The 19,037-nt window shown below is 44.3% G+C and overlaps 1 protein-coding gene across 1 annotated transcript in view; it reads right to left on the bottom strand.

Annotated features, from left to right (window-relative positions):
* BCAS4 (breast carcinoma amplified sequence 4) overlaps window positions 1–19,037 on the bottom strand; it is a 182,361-nt gene that overhangs the window by 85,296 nt on the left and 78,028 nt on the right. Inside the window, exons 3-4 of the mRNA XM_077460526.1 lie at window positions 10,923–11,024; window positions 5,740–5,874 (exon numbers count right to left, since the gene is read on the bottom strand). Coding sequence (XP_077316652.1) covers window positions 5,740–5,874; window positions 10,923–11,024 — 237 coding nt within the window. The remainder of the gene's footprint in view (window positions 1–5,739; window positions 5,875–10,922; window positions 11,025–19,037) is intronic.

Raw genomic sequence — 19,037 nt, 5'->3', positions numbered from 1 at the left:
ATGGTAATGCACTAGGTCAGTGCGCCTTCCTTTTTTGTTTTGTATCTTTAGCAATGTCTGGCAGCCCATAATGTTTCGTTATGCAATACCTGCTGATACAAGTATCTCTATACTTTAAACTCTATACTTAAACCCTGATGGAGGAGTTTATGAACACCCAAAATGCGCTGGCTCTTTTAAATTTTTGATCATTCAGTAATTTGCCCTTCTGTGCTCTATTACCATTGCTGTGGAGTCCTTACTCCTTTTTACACATCATGTATGAACATGACAGAGCAGTTCTTTATAACATGGATGATTTTTTTACTTTACCTGGTTAAGACCTGCTTAGCTAGGTCACCCTTTTTCCTGAGGTTTCTTTCAGGGGCGCCTTGGCAAAATGCCTAGAAAATTGTATACAAGCCAGCAGGTGGATCAAGCCTGCCTTTTAGTTACACAAAGCCAAGGGTTTTCATTATGCACCATTGCAACTTTCTAGACACTGACATCCTAAGAACCAATGACATCATCAGTTAATAAGAAGGATGTCTGTTGCCTCCACAGCATCCTTGGTTGACCCTTCTGCACCCCCCTCCCACAGCACTGGGGTGATATTAGCTGAATGATGGGAGAGAAATTGAGGGAGAAGAGAAACATTGGAATACTAGTCAGTACTAGTGTGCAAAAGTGTATTTGCTTTGGAAGAAAAAAAAAATCACCTCTAACGTTGGGTGTCCTATATGTGGATGTTGCTGCATTATGTAACGTTATTAGAATTTTTTTTTTACATTTTAGAATGGGGTGCCTCAGGACCGTCCGTCATTTTAAAGGATGCTTGGGCTGAAAAAAGGTTGAGAAACCCTGATCTACTGTAGGTCATAATATTAAATTTTGTGCCCATGTAGACAGTGACTAAGTGGTTAGCGCTTTCACCTAGCAGCACTAGGGTAGTCAGTTTTAATCCCAACCACAGCACTGCCTACCTTGAGTTTGCATGTTTTCCCCGGAACTGTGCGGGTTTACTCCGTTTTCCTCCCAACTCCAAACACATGCTAGTAGGTTAATTGTCCTTAGTATATGTATCTATCAATGTGCGGACCTTAGATTGTAAGCTCTTTGAGGGCAGGGACTGATGTGAAAGTATGATATATCTATGTAGAATTGATGGTGCTATCTAAGTACCTGTCAGCTGCAAGACAGGAGGAACAACAAATTCAACTTTTTTATATCTCATCGTTTTTCGCTATGCTATGGGGGTATATTAAATACAATGTTTTTTATCCCTTTTTTCAGTAGTGGTTTTAGTTTTGTTTTTTTTTGGTCCCAGTGTGTTATATTTTCTTCTGAAGCAGACACAGTGAAATTGCAGAGGGTATTCCAATAATAAAGGATTTTATTTCATCTGAAGCGTCTTATCCTGTGTACAAGGTGTCAGGTTATGGGCCCCAGAGAGCGTCTGGTCTTAATACGGCAGAATTTGTTTTTGGCATTTGGGGGTTTTTTTTTCCGTTTTTTTTTTTTAAGAGAAAAAAAAATAGACCAATGTCTTTAACCAATCAGCTGCCAGAATCCATCACAGGCAAAACTGCTACTTTCTGCAATTGTACATTAAACTGAAAAGACTTACCAAAAAATCTGTTGGCTTGGAGGTCATGGCTTCATAACAAAAGCACTTACCTGTCTGACCACAGAGATTCCACCGATCGCTGTCCTCCACAGGTCATTGTGAACAATGTTTTTGCAACATTTCCTAGAAATCTTCTTTCACATCTATTGCTTAAATGGTTAGTTCACCTTATTACAAACTTTTTAAAGATAAACTAACTCACGACAGCCTCTACACCCCTCCAGTCCCCGCTGCATGTACCTTATATGATCCTCATCCTCAACTGCCCTCTCCAGCCAGTATAATGGTCCAATACTTGTAAACTTGTAAACATCATCACACAGCAAATCGTAAAGCAATGGCAAGGTCACATGAAGACACTGACCAAGGAGAATCCTTTTCTTCTGGGATGGCATCCTTGAACAAACCAGGGATTCTCATTGGTCAGGTTGGTCAAGGGGCCTGCACAGATCAATGAGCCCTATACCTACACTCAGTGCTAACACAGCAATGTTTTGTGAAGTTTAAGGCCCCTTCCACACATGCGGAACGTATGTCCATATTTCATCCATCTGTTTGCGGATGAAATACGGACATACATGCATTCCAATGGGATAGCGGGTGTCTGCGGATGAACATCCGCAGACACCCGATATCGTCCGTCTCCGCTATTGTCCGATTCTGCAGATGGAGAAAAATCCTATTTTTCTATCCATCTGCAGAGCGGATCGGATGAACACGGACAGACGGTCCATGTTCGTCCGATCCCCCATAGAGGAGAGCAGAGAGCTGACAGGGCGGTCCCAGCACAGTGTGCCGGGCCCGCCCTGTCACCCGACAGCTCAGCGGGATAAACGGAGCGATCCCCGCTGAGCAAGCGGATCATCACGGGGCGGATCATTAAGGATCCATCCCATGTGAAAGGAGCCTTAATGTTCTGGACTTTCAAAACAGAGAGGGCAGCAGTAGATGTGCATCATATAAGGTACATGCAATGGGGACCAGAGGAATGATGTGTGCTCACATTTTAATTTCTTGTGAAAAGGTGAACTAACACTTTAAGTGTTATGGAAACGCACTGGGTTTACAGGATAGGATAAATATATCCCTCTATAAGATACTTCTCACCTGTCCATAGTATATTGCTTATACCAGCCTCTGTTAACCAGGGTACTATGGGACCCCAGAGATGATCCAGAGTTTGCTAGGGGTACCTTGAGGCTTGGTTCAAACTATTGCGAATTGGATCTGGCAGGAGATTGTGAATGGCTCTCAATAGCAGGAGATGGTTCACATATCTCTGATGCGTCTTCAGTGCGAATTTACACAGGAGCCATGTGCGTCTTTTGGTTAATTTCAGGTCAGAATTCAGCCCAAAATTCAGGTTGAAATCGGACCTAAAAGGGTGAACCAGGACGCACCGCACACCTGCTGTGAGCCGCATTGATATTAGGTGTGAACGCAGCCTAAGCGGAAGAGCAATTTCTGCCTCTCAGAAAAGTAATCACTGACAACAATGAACTTTTTTTTAGCTATCTGTAAGAGGCGCATTCTTCTCAAGGACCATCATGCTAATGTACCATAAGCTATAGATAAAAGTAGTTATTATCTGAGGTTCCCTGAGACCGGTAATTTATTTCAAAGATTACCTCCATGTATAAAAAGCATGAGAAAGGCTGGTCTATACTTTATAATTTTTTTAATAAAATTAAATCTATCATACTGCAAAATGCTGCATATCTAAATTAACATGAAACTGGAAAGCAGAAGTTAGGGACCCCCTGACAACTACAACAAGTGCCGCGTGTTAGCTGCAAGGTGCAGGTTATCAGCACTACGGTATGTATGTACTATAATACCTTAAAGCGGTAGTAAACCGCTGAGTGTTTTTTTTTCCCAACCTGAAAGCTAATGTCACAATGTGCTAGTATGCATCGCATTCTAGAATATTATGTTAAACTTACCTAAAAACTAAGCCTTCCAGCACCGCGATGTCACCGCTGCAGGCGCTCCCATCTTCACCTGATCTTCCTTCCAGGTTCACGGATTCCGGATGTGTGACTGGCTGGAGCTGCAATGACGTCACTCCCGGGCATGTGCACAGGAGCTGTTGTTTTTACAGCACAGGACACTGAAGAAACGGCCGGGTGGCCATTCCTTCAGAGCGCATGCGCTGATGGTGTCACCGGATGCATCTACAGTAAATATTTATTTACATTTTTTCTATTGCTTTAACTGTCTGTTTTTTCTATCTGTTGTCCCATATACAGTGGAGTTTTTTTACGAAAGGCAAATCCCCTTTGCACTACAAGTGCAAACTACAAGTGCAAAGTGCACTTGAAATTACATTGAAAGTGCACTTGAAATTACATTGAAAGTGCACTTGAAAGTGCAGTTGCTGTAGATCCGAGGGGGGCATGCAAGGAAAATAAAAAACAGCATTTTAGCTTGCACATGCTTGGATAATAAAATCAGCAGAGCTTCCCCTCATTTCAGATCTACCCCTCAGATTTACAGCAACTGCACTTCCAAGTGCACTTTCAGTGCAATTTTAAGAGCATTTTGCACTTGTAGTTTGCACTTGTAGTGCAAAGTGAATTTGCCTTTTCGCTGCTGGTAAGCTAGATCACATGCTGGCTTTTTCCATTTCTGGAGAAACTCTCAGTGACATGGTCTGCCCATCAGAATTCCCAATCCCACCTACCACGGGAGTGACAACGTCAAATGGTGGCGTCACATTTCCATAAAGCTGGCCATAGACAGTTCAAATCTCAGCAGGTTCAACAGGGACCGGCCGAAATTTTAATCATGTATAGGCATGCTGAATGTACCTAAGTTGATTGTTTAATCAACTTGGATACAACCAGCCTGTCGGATTTTGTTTCATTCGTTTTAATTGGTATTTTTGAAAAAGGCAAAGTAAATGAGTACTGTACAGCGCAGCAAACAATCCTCCCATGCTCTGAATCATACAATAAGAATTGGTACAAAAATGTGGGGAGGATTGTAGAAATCGTCAGGGGGAGATCTTGGTATACCAGTTAGGTCTTCAATAAGGCCACGGAGGAACATATGAGCATTAACAGAAATAAACAAAAAAAATAAGCTTTGGGTTGTGAACATAGTACATTACAAAGACATTATTAACCATGAGAGGTAGCTGTAAGGACTATTGCCCTGTATATCAGACTAAGAATCAATAAAGGCAGGAAGATCCTGAGGTTGCGACCTTACCGAAATGTAATCACTGTGAGTAGGCCCTCCAAAATAATAAAGAGGGTTCTAGTCCAGTGACCACATCTCTCTAAATATTTCCCCCCATTTCCCCTGTACAGCCGGCTGGGTTTTACATGCGATTATTGCTAGTGGCTATTCCCAGGTAGCAAGCAATTGAGCTGCAAGTTTCAAAATGACATGCTAAGCTATCGCTAGACTTGTTTGTTGCGCAATTGCAGCAAGTCCACATTGCATGACCCCAGATCAACTTTCTTTGCAAACATTCTGCAAGTCTGCTGAAAGTTCTGGCTCAGTTATGTTGTGCAATACTCCTCACACCACAGGGGTCACTGTGGCTGAATTTTCATGCTGTAGACTTGCAAAGCTATTGCTGTAAACTCACCACTGCAACTACTTTGCTCTTGCTAGATACCACATAAATTTGCTACAAATTGGAAAAGTGTCAACTAGAACTTGTGCTTCAAGTGCTCTGCAAGTGTACAACTTGCCAGTGAAAATGTGCAGCAAGTTAACAGACTTGCAATTCAACACAGCCACAAATTTGTGGCAAGTTATCCTTGCTATCTGGGTTATAGCCACTAGCAGCAATCGCTGTGTTCTCCCAGTGGGGATGGTTCCACCTATCCTCCCCGCAGGCAATTCCCCCATCGACACTGACTATGCTGATCGGGGGAATCGAGAAAATTAAATTTTTCTGCAACCTGTGGTCCATCTATGGCCGGCAGAATAAACTAATGTAAGAGGGTCATGGCCTTGAAGGAGGGACAGAAAATCTCACCACTGGGACCTCTTGAGAAATCTGTGAAGCCAGCAAGTGACCCCTCCCACCGGTTGCCCCCCAAACACTGAACTACAAGTATGTGGCTAAATGGATCTCCAGCTCATACTACACATGGGAATATGAGGTAAGAACTAACCCGTAGGAAGGAAGGGATGGAAGCAGCAGAGAGTATTCTATTAAAGGCTTGAGGTAGCGGCAGGTGATCCCTCTCTGCCTGAGTCACCTCCTCTTCCATGAAGGACACATGATGAGCCACCATCTTCACAAAGGCCTGCAGAGAATAAGCAACATCAATACAGAAGTTATTTAAATTATATAAAAATAAAAGTATATTTTATCTTTATCACCCATCTGCCTATCCCTAGCACCAAAGACACAGGCCCAAATTGTACACATTATCACATAAACCACGTAGATGTAAAAAAAAAAACATTATTATATTTTATGCATAAGACACATACATTGTTGAAGTACATTACATCTAATATTATAAAAAGAGTACCCCCCCCCCCCCCCATGAATATTAAGGGACTTTTGAGGCAACTAATCAACAATTGATGAAAAAAAAGACATAGAAATGTATTAATATAAAAAAAAAATGTAGTGCATTTTTTATATTAATACATTTACCACATACATACCAAAAAAGAATTTGCATATACAACATAGACAAGATCATATAACAGGTACAAATATAAAAATGCAGGCCCTTCAATACTAAGCCCAACGCATTTCTGGACCTGTGTAGAGTCCTTTCTTCAGGGGCATTTCATACGGAGTAGTACTGCTATATTGGTATTCTATCATGAGACAAAGTCAGACTTTGACTTTGTCTCATTATAGAATACGAACATAAGTACTACTTTGTAAACAGGAATATCACCCTGATAGGGGCGCTAATCTTTTCCCACACCATCCAAGACTTTAAAACGGAGTTCCACTCTAAAAAAAAAAAAAACATTTGGAGGAAAACATTTTTTTATACTTACCCTAAATGCCTTGTTGCTATGCAGTCCTCCTAATCTGCCAATTTCTGGACCGCGGACCTCCTCGTGACTTCCTCCCTCGCCTATGCTCCTGGGAAATGATGACACATCATTTCCCATGAGCCTGTGGGCAATAATATGCTCTAAAATCGCGTTATTTCCTTGAGTTGTCATAGCAACGGGGCGGGACCTTCCTCCATCGCCGACCATTGTTATGGCAACGTTACAAACAATCGGCGCTACGGCCGCCGTTGAATCGCGAATGCGCGAGATCGAGAGGTGCATGCTGGTTACCCAGCATGCACCTCTCCATGCATACTCCAGGAAGAGGAACACGATTGGGCTTCACATGCGCACATTAATAATGGAAACAGCCACAAACGGAGGCTTTTTTTAACGTCCTGCCAGCGCAGTGCCCCAGTGTAAAAGAACTCGAACTTGCACATTGGGGTGGCAGGGGAGGCGTTTTTCAGGCGCTATTTTTAGCCCTTTAGCACCTGAAAAACGCCTCAGTGTGAAAGGGGCCTAATGCCACGTACACGGAAAAAGCTCTGATGGTTTTCCCAACGGAATTCGGCTCAAGTTGTCTTGCCTACACACGGTCACATCAAATTCTGATCGTTTATAACGCGGTGACGTACAACACGTACGACGGGACTAGAAAAAGGAAGTTCAATAACCAGTAGCCAATAGCTTCCGTCTCGTAGTTGAATCTGAGCATGCGTGATTTTTGGCGTGTCGGAATTTCATACACATGATCGGAATTACCGATAGAAAGTTTTTCCGTCAGGAAAATTGAGAACATGCTATCAATTTTTGGCTGGCGGAAATTCTGACAGCTAAATTCCGATGGAGCATACACACGGTCACATTTTCCGATGAAAAGCTCTCATCGGTCTTTTTCTGTCCGGAATTCCGATCGTGTGTACGCGGCATAAGTGTACAGTACTTGGAAGTGCAGTCACAGTAGATCTGAGGGGAAGCTCTGAAATGAGGCGAAACTTCCATCAGTCATGCCGTTTTTTATTTTCCTTGCATGTTCCCCCTCAGAAATAGAGCAAGTGCACGGACTATTTGCCTTTACTATATCAACCCCGAAGTCTCTCCTGACATAAAACCTACCTGCTAGCAATTTTTATAAAACAAGTGTTGATCGGTGGCCATATACACTTCGATTTTATGATCTGATGGATGCTTGATTCGGTAAAAGCGATCAGCTCTGCGAACAATCGAACAGCCATTACTTCTCTTCCAATCAATTTAGACTCAGTTTAGATTGGATTCGATCAGGCTGAGACGACTGGTGGTCAGGGCAGAAAATCATCAATCGCTTTGCATCGATCAGCAGCACAGAGACACCGTGTTTTATGAATATGATAGTATTTCAAAACTCCGGCTCTCAGTTTCAAAGCGTGTAAATGACATCATGGTTAACGAGAAACTGACAGCCGTGTTATCAGATACACATGACAAATTCCTCCGGACATGGCAACCCTGGGTGGCACATACCCACCCTTCCCGATTCCACCCAGCACTACTCTCTCTCTAGTATGTCTCCACTCCCCCCACCCTGTGGAACCCCCTCTCTCCTCTTTCTCTTTTTTTTCTGTTTCTTCCCCCTGTTTTTCTATCCTACACACCTATCCCATTCTTCTTCCGGTCCTCCTCCTCACGCTTTCTTCCTATCTTCTCTTTTCTATGTCTCTCTGGCCCGCAGGCTAGGCCCTGGGGACTGGGATTGGACACATGGTGAGACAATGTTTTGATTACTTACGGGTATATACTGCCTTTCTTTATCATTATCTTTATCTCATCATTTTTTTTTTTTTCCTTTTCGTGTTCTTTTTGAAATGCTATGTTTTACATTTTTCTCTCGACACATGTGCTACACATGGCTCTGCAAAACCACTTACCCACAAATGAAGTCTAGCGTGTTACCACACCGTCAGGTATTGCTGACCTCATAAGATCGCCCCTGAATTTTCAGGAGCTTGTGCAAACCTTTGTGTCTCGGACTAATATTATTGACACCTGAAGTTTATGCAAATATGTATACATGACGTGTCTCCACCACTGTTTTTGTATCATTCTGTTGATCTGTATGTTCAATAAAACCCTTTGTACAAAGGATATGATAGCATTTCAATAGATTATGAGATTACATGGTGGAAATAAGGATGCAATCTATAATTTGGGATCGTAAGTTACGATCATATATTAACTATCAATCGGAGTCCACTTTCCTGTGTGTGCCACATTGATTGCATGGGTTGCCAACTGATTTTTTTCTACCAGAAGAGATTGATCAAAAAAAAAAATCAGTTATTTATCAAAGTGTGTATGGCCACCCTAAATTCCACTTTAAAAATACAGATTATATCTGAGAACCAAAAAAAAGTCCATTGCTGCTGACAATCTGGTAGGGGTTAGGCTAGGTTGGCATTTTGGTGGTTGGGGAACATGCGCAAATCCGCGCAGATTACCAACCTGCAGAGAAACGCGCTGCACTTTAGCTAATTCTTTATTTAGAGCATCCAGCATTAAAAAGCCATCAAAATACAATGACAACAGTCTAATATGATGGTATGCAGATATCACATATTAAAAAATATAAATCTCAGTACATACGCTATGGGGGTCAGGGCCGGGACAAGGGGTGGGCAGGAGGGGCGGCTTCCCCTGGCGCAATGGTTTATTGCAGGGGTAGGGTGCACCCTGACCCTAACCCTAAGGGAAAGGGGGGCGCAGTTTGGCATCTTTACCTTGGGCGCTGGATGACCTTGTCCTGCCAATAATGGGGGTTATTTACTAACGGCAAATCCACTTTTGCACTACAAGTGCACTTGGAAGTAAAGTCGCTGTAGATCCGAGGGGAGCATGCAAGGGAAATAAAAAACAGTCTTAGTCCGTAGTTGGCCCACCCTTTGCAGCTATAACAGCTTCAACTCTTCTGGGAAGGCCGTCCACAAGGTTTAGGAGTGTGTCTATGGGGAATGTTTGACCATTCTTCCAGAAGCCCATTTGTGAGGTTAGGCACTGATGTTGGTTGAGAAGGCCTGGCTAGAGTCTCCGCTCTAATTCATCCCATAGGTGTTCTATCGGGTTGAGGTCAGGACAAGTCAAGTTCTTCCACCCCAAACTCGCTCATCCATGTCTTTATGGACCTTGCTTTGTGCACTGGTGCGCAGTCATGTTGAAACGGGAAGGGGCCATCCCCAAACTGTTCCCACAAAGTTGGGAGCATGAAATTGTCCAAAATGTCTTGGTATGCTGACGCCTTAAGAGTTCTCTTCACTGGAAATAAGGGACCCACCTCAACCCCTGAAAAACAACCCCACACCCTAATCCCCCTTCCACCAAATGATTTGGACCAGTGCACAATGCAAGATCCATAAAAACCATGGATGAGCGAGTTTGTGTGGAGGAACTTGACTGGCCTGCACAGAGTCCTGACCTCAACCCCCATAGAACTCCTTTGGGATGAATTAGATAACAGACTGTGAGCCAGGCCTTCTCCTTCACATCAGTGCCTGACCTCACAAATGCACTTCTGTAAGAATGGTCAAACATTCCCATGGACACACTCCTAAACCTGGGTGGGGCCAACTCAATATTGAACCCTACAGACTAAGACTGAGATGACATTAAAGTTCATGTGCGTGTAAAGGCAGGCGCCCCAATGCTTTTGGTAATATAGTGTAGGTATACAAACAATGATCTACCAGTAGAATAGCCATACAGGGTAAAGAAAGTCAATCAAGTGGTAGTTCAGGTGACAATTTTTAATGGCACCCCCACACGTTGGCAACTGTGGTGTATTTTCATTTATTCCAAGGGTGGTGCAATTTAAAAAAAAAAAAAGAAAAAAATCAATTTCCCGTGTTTCTGAGGGTAGGGTAACCCACTGAATGGGCTGCACTAATCGCAGAACGCAGCTGCACAAATGTAAACCAAGCTTTATGGAATATTAGATAGAAATATATAACATAATAATACAGGAGTATATTGTTATATTAGTTTGTATACTGTGTGCACATAAATTGACATACACTGTTCAAGGTTTTCCAAAGTCCACCGCTTTGGTGGTGTACCGCGTGCGCCAGCTTTGTCAGAGTTGGGACAGATCCAAATACATCATTCCCACACGTACACGAATCTGTTTTACGCTCATTGGACATACAGAATATCTACAACACTCTGTATGAATCCCCCCCCCCCCCCCCCCCACTCTATGGTACTCCAAATGATCGCCCTTGTCAAAAAAAATCCACAAACATGGAAGTGAGAAAACATCAATAAATCACAATGGTGACTATACAAACTGGTAACAAACCTCCAACTTGTCTACTCGCTTGTAGATCTTGTTCAGTTCCTCCACTTTGAATTTCACAGCCGGGATTTTATCTTCCAGAATGATAGAAGATTCGTTTCTGACCTGTAAAAGGCAACAGAGCAAGTTAGAGGATGGGAGAAGTCTTCTACAGACAGAGACATGGTTCAGGAATGATCTAAGGGGGCCTAGTATCAGATATGTATTTCTGTGTGATGTATTCAGATATAATTTCACTGCTTTTCTTTCCAGAAGGTGCCATCTTTATTTAGCCATCACCAAGCGTCACCATTTACTTCCTGTACTAAGATGCCGGCTCAGGGATGACACCATTATGTAAATCCTGGTACCTATGCAGTTCTTGGCTGTGCTCACTGACACAGATCAGCCCCTGCTGCAGCCTCTCCTCTTGTTCCAATGAACAATCTGGTAACTGAGGGAGAGGAGACTGAGGAAATGTTTCCTCTTGCCCACTGCAAAGTTACAATGTTGCAATCAGACCACTGGGGGGGGGGGGGGGGAGAGGAGACTGAGGAAATGCTTACTCTTGGCTACTAAAAAGTTACAATGTTGCAGGGCAAACACTGGGGGGACTGAGGAAATGCTTCCTCTTGTCTACTATAAAGTTACAATGTTGCAGTCCGATCACTGGGGGGGGGAGACTGAGGAAATGCTTCCTCTTGTCTAGTACAAAGTTACAATGTTGCAGTCCGATCACTGGGGGGGGGGGGGGGCGGGAGACAGAGGAAATGCTTCCTCTTGGCTACTACAAAGTAACAATGTTGCAGTCTGATCAATTTTGGGAGAGGAGACTGAGGAAATGCTTCCTTTTGGCTACTACAAAATTACAATGTTGCAGTCTAGAATATGGGGGGGGGGGGGATATATTGGAGTATGGCAATGGTACAAAACATGTAAAAAGTAATTTCATATATATATACACACATACACATGCACACATAGCATGGACATCAAGGATACATAGATATATACATGTCCGCTTGACAGCACATGACAATAAAGAATAAAATCTGTTAATAAAGTTGTATAAATTCATGTATGAACACGTGTCATGTGGATGGCACATTGCAATATTGTAAATCTGGTAAAAGATTGTATAGACATGATTCATTGGAGATGGTAAATCTGAATAGATTCCTATTAATAGGCATATGACTGCATCCTAATTTACCGACACGTTTCATGTATGAACACTTCCTCAGGAGCGGATGCTCAAGAATATCTACAAAAAACAGAGTATTATCAGTCTAATATAATAATATATTATATATATATATATATATAGTACAAAACATAACAGGAAAGGACAGAATTGCCAATCCTGGGTACTTACATGAAATTAAGTATGTTGGTTTATAGTGAATGTGGGGCCAGGAGGAAGCATTATCTCAGTCTTCTCTGCCCACAGTGATCAGACTGCAACATTGTAACTTTGTAGTAGCCAAGAGGAAGTCTCCCCCCCCCCCCCCCCCAGTGATTGGACTGCAACATTGAGATGATAAATCTGAATAGATTCCTATTCCTATGACTGCATCCTAATTTCTGACGTGCTTCGTGTACAAACACTTCCTCAGGGGCGGATGTTAAAGAATATCTACAAAAAACTGAGTATAATCAATCGAATATAGTACTAAACGTAACAGGAAAGGACACTGGGTACTTACATAAAATTAAGTACGTTGGTGTATAGTGAATGTGGGGCCAGGGCCAGAAAGGATGTCTGTCCCGGGAGCTGGGGTAGTTTAGAGCCGCGTACCAAAGGATGTAATGGATAAATGAAGTATCCATGAAATATATAGGGGGTTATTTATGAAAGGCAAATCCACTTTGCACTACAAGTGCACTTGAAAGTGCAGTCGCTCTAAATCTAAGGGGTAGATCAAAAAATGAGGGGAAGCTCTGCTGATTTTATCATCCAATCATGTGCAAGGTAAAATGCTGTTTTTTTGTTTTTTTTTCCTTGCATGTCGCCCCTCGGGTCTACAGCGACTTTACTTACAAGTGCACTTACAGTGCACTTGTAGTGCAAAGTGTATTTGCCTTTAGTAAATAACCCCCATAGTGTTCAGTGAGAAGGTTAATTGAAAATAGGTGCCCAGCTGAAAGCGTGAAGAAAGTGAGAGCCTATGCAAGTAAGGTTGTAAAAGTAAATCACAAACCAGATTGTAAAAAATGGGATTGTGAAGAGAAATATGCAGAAACACCATGAGCAGATCCAAATCACCAGAAGGCAGTAAAAAAAAGAGTGGCTAGCTGAAAAAGCAACGTGGTAGGGTCACATGGTGGTTACCTTAGGTATGTGCATATGAGCAGAGTTCTCCCGTAAGATGCAACGTCTCCAAGTGTATAACAAAGAAAACTGTGCCTGGGGAAGTGCCCTATATACGCCCTGCACGCATGCAAGCTCCTACCAGCGTCTGATCACTGGGGGGGGGGGAGAGAAGAGACTGAGGAAATGCTTCCTCTTGGCTACTACAAAGTTACAATGTTGCAGTCCACTGGGGGGAGAGGAGACTGAGATAATGCTTCCTCCTGGCCCCACATTGACTATAAACCAACATACTTCATTTCATGTAAGTACCCAGGATTGGCAATTCTGTCCTTTCCTGTTATGTTTTGTACTAGATATTATATATATATATATATATATATATATTGTAGACATGTCACTGGAGAAGTGATCGAGGGGGTGTACATCTCACCTAGGTTGCTACACAGTGTGAGATGGTAAATCCAGGATGGATCAGTTTCTCAGCAGCGATATGCTGCTGAGTTGTTATTTAATTTTGCCGGGCCTGGGTTTATATGGAATGGCAGGTAGGTTTGGTAGAGGGACCTGTCATTCCACATCCCCCGATCCAGTTCTGGGTTTGGGATCAGGTGAGCTTGGATCCTAATTAGCCTGGGAAGCTAAAGGCTCTGTAGGGTCTGCAGGTGATTGCTTCTCAGCCAGGGAATGAACAATCTGTGTGTTGAAGGAAGCTGCAAGCACTGCCACTGCTGGAGCTAAAACCCACCCTGCGATATCCAGGTGAAAGACGCTGTGTTTGTAAGTGTCAGATAGGTGAGCAGAACCTGTTAGTAAGCGCCCAGCCGGGCTAGGACTTTTTATTTTTGTTGTACTTAGAAAGCACGGTGTTGCTGTATATTTTGTTTGCTGGACTGTTTGTACCACGAATAAACGCCAAGATCTGCTTTATCAAATTCCAAGTCTGCTGTGAACTGTGTCCAAACACACCCTACCCCGGGAAGATCCCTTACAATTGGTGGAGAATGCGGGCAACGCGGTTGCTAGGGGCAACGGTGTGGACAGACTTGGCTACAGCTGCTGATGTCCTGGGTGAAAGCTGCAACTACACTCCAAAAACAGTCCAGCAACATGGAGGAGATGCTGAAGCAGTTTATGCAAGTGAGTTTGCAACAACAGCAGGCTCAGACAGAGGCCAATAGACGACATGAACAGTCCATGGCTGAACAACAGCAGATGATGGCTGCACAACAGCAGGCGCAGACAGAGGCCAATAGACGACATGAACAGTCCATGGCTGCACAACAGCAGATGATGGCTGCACAACAGCGGATGCATAAGGAAGAGTTGCAAGCTTTGCGCCAAAGCCAACAACAACTTATCGAGCACCTGATAGTAAATCGAGAGGCGCCTGTGGTTGCTAATCCACCCACAATGGAGGGAGCCGCTCCAGAGATTTTTTCTGGGAGAAGGACTGTGCAGAAAGCGCTGCAAAAGATGACTGCTGAGGACGATGTTGAGGCCTATCTAACAGTATTTGAGCGCGTGGCTGAGCGAGAGAAGTTACCAGCCGCTGAGTGGGCAGAGGTAATTGCGCCCTATTTAACAGGTGAACCTCAAAAGGCCTACTATGACCTCAGTGAGCAAGAGGTTAAGGACTATACTCGGCTAAAAGAGGAGATGCTTGCCCGACTAGGAGTTACTACTGCAGTCCGTGCCCGGAGGGTACGCAACTGGAGCTACAGTCTGGACAAATCAGCGAGGTCCCAGATGTATGACCTAATCCATTTGGCAAGAAAGTGGTTGGAGCCAGACACTTCTACTCCTGCACAAATCCTAGAGAAGGTCGTGATGGATCGCTACTAGTGATGGCCGAACGGTTCGCCCGGCGGTCGTTTCGCGGCGAATTTCCGACATTCGCGGTCCGCACGTTCGAACGCCTTTTTCCGTCGTTCGCCGCGGCGGACTTACGTGTTTAATGTATACAAGAACTTTAACCTTTGGTGACACGTTTATCATGTGATACAGGACAGCCAATTGAGACATGACAGCACATGGACACTTGTACATTCCCCCTAACCTATAAATACACCCGATCCGGTGGCCATTTTACATTCTTTCTTCTGTTAAGATAGGGACAGGTTCCTGTGTGGAGTAGGGAGAGATAAACCACTAGCTATTTGGTACACAAAAGTTCTTTTCAGGACTGGTATAGGTGTTAGGTGTTGATAGGTTTGCTGTGCTGCTGATTCTTGCAGCAGCCTGAGTGTCTTTTGTTAGTTTAGAGAAAGGGAAAGGACGGTGTATGCTACAGGGACAGCCAGATTAGTCTTTCATCATCATCATCATCATCATCATCATTAGCTGTTACTATCAAGGTCCACAAAAGAGCTGTTCCAGTAACCACTAATCGTTCTCTTTTTTTGCCAATTTGTATAGGGACAGGAAGGAAGCAGTGTTGTCAGGCAGTGAGGGTAATTTTAAAGACTTGCTGTTATTATTAGTTCCACAAAGGTTCTTTTCAGGACTGGTATCAGTGGTACAGTAATAGGCTTGTACATGTATAATATTCTTTCTTCCAAATATAGAAAGGATATTATACTTGACTGCTGCCCTTCTGCTGCAGTCTGCTAAACATTCACAACTCACTTGTTCCACAAAAGTTCTTATAAGGACTGGTAACTTGGTATAGGGTGCTACGGTACATAGGCTTGAGTGCGGTACAGTCTGCTGTTCTGTAAGGACCGCTATCGGTCCACAATAGATAGGGTTGACGTGCACCACTGCTGACCGCTGCCCTATACTGCAGCAGTCCTTCAGCGGTATAGGGACTGACGTACAGTCTGCTAATCACTAACACACAACCTGCTTGTTCCACAAAAGTTCTTATAAGGACTGGTAACTTGGTATAGGGTGCTACGGTACATAGGCTTGAGTGCGGTACAGTCTGCTGTTCTGTAAGGACCGCTATCGGTCCACAATAGATAGGGTTGACGTGCACCACTGCTGACCGCTGCCCTATACTGCAGCAGTCCTTCAGCGGTATAGGGACTGACGTACAGTCTGCTAAACACTAATACACAACCTGCTTGGTCCACAAAAGTTCTTATAAGGACTGGTAACTTGGTATAGGGTGCTACGGTACATAGGCTTGAGTGCGGTACAGTCTGCTGTTCTGTAAGGACCGCTATCGGTCCACAATAGATAGGGTTGACGTGCACCACTGCTGACCGCTGCCCTATACTGCAGCAGTCCTTCAGCGGTATAGGGACTGACGTACAGTCTGCTAAACACTAATACACAACCTGCTTGGTCCACAAAAGTTCTTATAAGGACTGGTAACTTGGTATAGGGTGCTACGGTACATAGGCTTGAGTGCGGTACAGTCTGCTGTTCTGTAAGGACCGCTATCGGTCCACAATAGATAGGGTTGACGTGCACCACTGCTGACCGCTCACCTATACTGCAGCAGTCCTTCAGCGGTATAGGGACTGACGTACAGTCTGCTAATCACTAACACACAACCTGCTTGTTCCACAAAAGTTCTTATAAGGACTGGTAACTTGGTATAGGGTGCTACGGTACATAGGCTTGAGTGCGGTACAGTCTGCTGTTCTGTAAGGACCGCTATCGGTCCACAATAGATAGGGTTGACGTGCACCACTGCTGACCGCTGCCCTATACTGCAGCAGTCCTTCAGCGGTATAGGGACTGACGTACAGTCTGCTAATCACTAACACACAACCTGCTTGTTCCACAAAAGTTCTTATAAGGACTGGTAACTTGGTATAGGGTGCTACGGTACATAGGCTTGAGTGCGGTACAGTCTGCTGTTCTGTAAGGACCGCTATCGGTCCACAATAGATAGGGTTGACGTGCACCACTGCTGACCGCTGCCCTATACTGCAGCAGTCCTTCAGCGGTATAGGGACTGACGTACAGTCTGCTAAACACTAATACACAACCTGCTTGGTCCACAAAAGTTCTTATAAGGACTGGTAACTTGGTATAGGGTGCTACGGTACATAGGCTTGAGTGCGGTACAGTCTGCTGTTCTGTAAGGACCGCTATCGGTCCACAATAGATAGGGTTGACGTGCACCACTGCTGACCGCTGCCCTATACTGCAGCAGTCCTTCAGCGGTATAGGGACTGACGTACAGTCTGCTAATCACTAACACACAACCTGCTTGTTCCACAAAAGTTCTTATAAGGACTGGTAACTTGGTATAGGGTGCTACGGTACATAGGCTTGAGTGCGGTACAGTCTGCTGTTCTGTAAGGACCGCTATCGGTCCACAATAGATAGGGTTGACGTGCACCACTGCTGACCGCTGCCCTATACTGCAGCAGTCCTTCAGCGGTATAGGGACTGACGTACAGTCTGCTAAACACTAATACACAACCTGCTTGGTCCACAAAAGTTCTTATAAGGACTGGTAACTTGGTATAGGGTGCTACGGTACATAGGCTTGAGTGCGGTACAGTCTGCTGTTCTGTAAGGACCGCTATCGGTCCACAATAGATAGGGTTGACGTGCACCACTGCTGACCGCTCACCTATACTGCAGCAGTCCTTCAGCGGTATAGGGACTGACGTACAGTCTGCTAATCACTAACACACAACCTGCTTGTTCCACAAAAGTTCTTATAAGGACTGGTAACTTGGTATAGGGTGCTACGGTACATAGGCTTGAGTGCGGTACAGTCTGCTGTTCTGTAAGGACCGCTATCGGTCCACAATAGATAGGGTTGACGTGCACCACTGCTGACCGCTGCCCTATACTGCAGCAGTCCTTCAGCGGTATAGGGACTGACGTACAGTCTGCTAATCACTAACACACAACCTGCTTGTTCCACAAAAGTTCTTATAAGGACTGGTAACTTGGTATAGGGTGCTACGGTACATAGGCTTGAGTGCGGTACAGTCTGCTGTTCTGTAAGGACCGCTATCGGTCCACAATAGATAGGGTTGACGTGCACCACTGCTGACCGCTGCCCTATACTGCAGCAGTCCTTCAGCGGTATAGGGACTGACGTACAGTCTGCTAAACACTAATACACAACCTGCTTGGTCCACAAAAGTTCTTATAAGGACTGGTAACTTGGTATAGGGTGCTACGGTACATAGGCTTGAGTGCGGTACAGTCTGCTGTTCTGTAAGGACCGCTATCGGTCCACAATAGATAGGGTTGACGTGCACCACTGCTGACCGCTCACCTATACTGCAGCAGTCCTTCAGCGGTATAGGGACTGACGTACAGTCTGCTAATCACTAACACACAACCTGCTTGTTCCACAAAAGTTCTTATAAGGACTGGTAACTTGGTATAGGGTGCTACGGTACATAGGCTTGAGTGCGGTACAGTCTGCTGTTCTGTAAGGACCGCTATCGGTCCACAATAGATAGGGTTGACGTGCACCACTGCTGACCGCTCACCTATACTGCAGCAGTCCTTCAGCGGTATAGGGACTGACGTACAGTCTGCTAATCACTAACACACAACCTGCTTGTTCCACAAAAGTTCTTATAAGGACTGGTAACTTGGTATAGGGTGCTACGGTACATAGGCTTGAGTGCGGTACAGTCTGCTGTTCTGTAAGGACCGCTATCGGTCCACAATAGATAGGGTTGACGTGCACCACTGCTGACCGCTGCCCTATACTGCAGCAGTCCTTCAGCGGTATAGGGACTGACGTACAGTCTGCTAAACACTAATACACAACCTGCTTGGTCCACAAAAGTTCTTATAAGGACTGGTAACTTGGTATAGGGTGCTACGGTACATAGGCTTGAGTGCGGTACAGTCTGCTGTTCTGTAAGGACCGCTATCGGTCCACAATAGATAGG

The sequence above is a fragment of the Lithobates pipiens genome, unplaced genomic scaffold, assembly GCF_037356315.1.
Source record: "Lithobates pipiens isolate NorthernLeopardFrog02 unplaced genomic scaffold, aLitPip1_a1.2 Scaffold_28, whole genome shotgun sequence".
NCBI lineage: Eukaryota > Metazoa > Chordata > Amphibia > Anura > Ranidae > Lithobates > Lithobates pipiens.
The sequence above is the reverse complement of the archived record's forward strand: the minus strand, read 5'-3'. Positions and strand labels throughout refer to the sequence as shown.